The 2,627-nt window shown below is 41.2% G+C and overlaps 1 protein-coding gene across 1 annotated transcript; it reads left to right on the top strand.

Moving 5' to 3' along the window:
• The first annotated feature begins 266 nt into the window (after positions 1–266).
• On the top strand, positions 267–2,372 carry LOC149563377 (aluminum-activated malate transporter 14-like). The gene is made up of 7 exons (XM_089828146.1): positions 267–588; positions 700–805; positions 993–1,180; positions 1,294–1,318; positions 1,421–1,520; positions 1,643–1,786; positions 1,893–2,372. The coding sequence occupies exons 1-7, from the start codon at positions 267–269 to the stop codon at positions 2,370–2,372; spliced, it is 1,365 nt and encodes a 454-aa protein (XP_089684272.1).
• The last annotated feature ends 255 nt before the right edge of the window (positions 2,373–2,627 follow it).

Raw genomic sequence — 2,627 nt, forward strand, 5'->3', positions numbered from 1 at the left:
AGTTTTTTTCTCTTCCATCTTGTAAGGAAACCGCAAGAAGAAATGAACGGTTTAGAATTTATAAGATCTGCTTCCTTACTACAATTGAGCTCATTTATAAGGTGCTCCAAGATTTTAGCCAGGGTGTTCTTCTTTGGAGTTTCTGAGCGCTTGTGTAACTGTTCAGACCAAGATTAAATTACATTATAAATCAGGTTGGCTGGATCTCCTCTACTTGAAATTTAAGCTCTTGTATCTAAAATTTGATTGAATCAATTTTGTGTACCATGGCGTCTCTTGGCAACGGCGAATGCAGAACTACCATCAGTACGTCTAATGAAGAAATTACCTACAATGAGTCTCGAAACGGGGGATTTCTAAGAAAAAGTTGGTTAAATATAAGCAATGTTTTGATGGGGTTGTGTAGAAACATAATCTATGTTGGAAGAGAGGATCTCAGAAGGATTACGCGTGCTATAAAAGTTGGGTTGGCATTGTCATCGATTTCGCTGTTATTTCTGTGGGATCAATTATTCCGCAGGGTGGGATTTGGTAACCATGCAATTTTGGCAGTCATGACTGTCGTTGTCGTTCTTGAATTCTCTGCGGGTATGAGTTAGTTTAATTTAATTTACCCCTTGTTCGATTGTTTCTAATGCAACCATCTTTTTCACCCTAATCGACTAACATTTAGAATGGATGTTGTTGCTGCTTGAGCAGGGGCTACCATGAAGAAAGGCCTCAACAGAGGAATTGGAACCATGGTGGCTGCATTTCTTGCCTTCCTCGTTTGCCACGTGTCAGAGAAGGTAGTGCGAGGAAAGGCGTTTGTGCTCTCTTCATCGTGGGCGAGTTTTTGTGCTCTCTTGGAATCACCTTTTTGCATTCACCAAATCTCAATTAGTACTCCACTGCACTCATTTTGCTGGAGCGGCTACCACGTATGCCCGTTTCTTTCCTTCCCTCAAGAATAAATTTGACTATGCAGTGCTTATATTCCTGCTCACATTCAGCATGATAACGGTCTCTGGATATCGAGTGGAGAATATATCACGCATGGCATACGAACGCTTCGTCACCATACTCATCGGATGTGGAGTGTGTTTGGTTGTAAGTCTGCTCATCTTCCCCGCCTGGGCTGGCGAGGATCTTCACAATTCCACTGTCAGGAAGTTACAAGGCTTGGGGAAATCTCTGCAGGGTAAGAAAACCGAACGAAAACAATTGAGGTTAAAAATCCTTGTTTTGATTGTGATGAAAACGTAACGTTTTCTTTAGCGTAAAATGTGTGTTTTTCGCAATGGGCTGTTACAGATGAACTACTAGTACGCTTTGATTGGTGTGGCTTGTTATCAGCTCGGTAGATTAACTTGTTAAAATATTCGACTAATGTAATGGGCATGATATATTTGATGCCAAGATGCGTGGATGAATATTTCAGCGGATGCCGTACTGATGAGAAGGTGGAAGATGAGTCAGAAGATATCATACACAGAGGATACAAATCTGTGCTGGACTCAAAGGCTACCGACGATTCTTCGGTAAATCAAAAAAATATCTAGTTATTAGAAGAAACTAATTAAGTGGTAGCCATGACAACTTTTGACATTAAAGAATGTTAAATGGATCGTCTGAAAGCAGTGATTGTACATATTAATTGCAGGAGGCATTTTCTAGGTGGGAGCCAAGGCATGGTCTGTTTCAATGCCGGCATCCATGGAAGCAGTATGTGAAAATTGGAGTGAAGCTTCGTTATCTGGCTTATCCTATTGTGGCTTTGCACGGATGCCTTCGATCTGAAATCGAGGTATATTCGTATGCATTTCCTCATTTGGTATCATTATCTTAAATTTACAAATTATCTTCAATACATGCACTATAGCTGATGAATTTTTGTTTTGCATACGTTTCAGGCCCCTCATTCCCTTCGTTCACCATTGAAGAAGCCATGCACCAACGTCACCCACAAAGCAGCCAAATTATTGGCAGAGTTGTCAAGCTGCATTGAACAAATGAGAATATATGACTTCGAGCCAATATTGGAAGAAGTTCAACATGCACTGGAGGATCTTCAAGTTTCCTTGAATTCTCAACCAAACCTCTTACTGCATTCAACAACAAGAACGCCGAGTCAGAAAATCGTACTTGAGAATGAAAATAGAGAAGAGGAGGTAAGGTGGGCGACGAGAAGAAGATCATGGCATGGAGAAAGTAGTGACGAGAAGAGCTTAATGCTGAGACACGGCGTTGAATTCGGAGAAGCACTTCCATTGGCTACGTTTGCGTGGTTGGTGGCGGAGATCATAGCGAGGCTTGAGCACGTGGTACACCCCGTGGAAGAGCTCGCGGCAATGGCGAAATTCAAGCCTCACAATCCTTCGACGTCGGATTAGGAGGCTTTAATCATAACTAGTGCTGCTTCTCCCCGTAGTTATATCCAGAGACCCAGTCTTGCAAGAACGCCGGAAAGATGTGTACATATCAACAATGTCGACTGATTTTTCCCTTCAATTCACACTCTAATACAGGAGTCAATTTTTAACATCATAGACTAAGGGAAAAATTAAGCTTGCCAAAAACAAAGTCAAATGCTATGGTTGCATTATTAAATTTTATGTATTAATGATTTACACTAGTCTCATTTTTGT

This window comes from Cupressus sempervirens, chromosome 4, assembly GCF_028749045.1.
Source record: "Cupressus sempervirens isolate cs-2001-9-10 chromosome 4, ASM2874904v1, whole genome shotgun sequence".
In the NCBI taxonomy this organism is placed as follows: Eukaryota; Viridiplantae; Streptophyta; class Pinopsida; order Cupressales; family Cupressaceae; genus Cupressus; species Cupressus sempervirens.

Bases quoted from the DNA above. Each gene is read 5' to 3' on its own strand.
- LOC149563377 (XM_089828146.1), top strand. From the start codon at position 267: ATGGCGTCTCTTGGCAACGGCGAATGCAGAACTACCATCAGTACGTCT. The intron at 1,181-1,293 runs GTAAGAAAACCG...GGGCTGTTACAG, and splicing joins CTTGGGGAAATCTCTGCAGG to ATGAACTACTAGTACGCTTT. The intron at 1,319-1,420 runs GTGTGGCTTGTT...TGAATATTTCAG, and splicing joins CTACTAGTACGCTTTGATTG to CGGATGCCGTACTGATGAGA.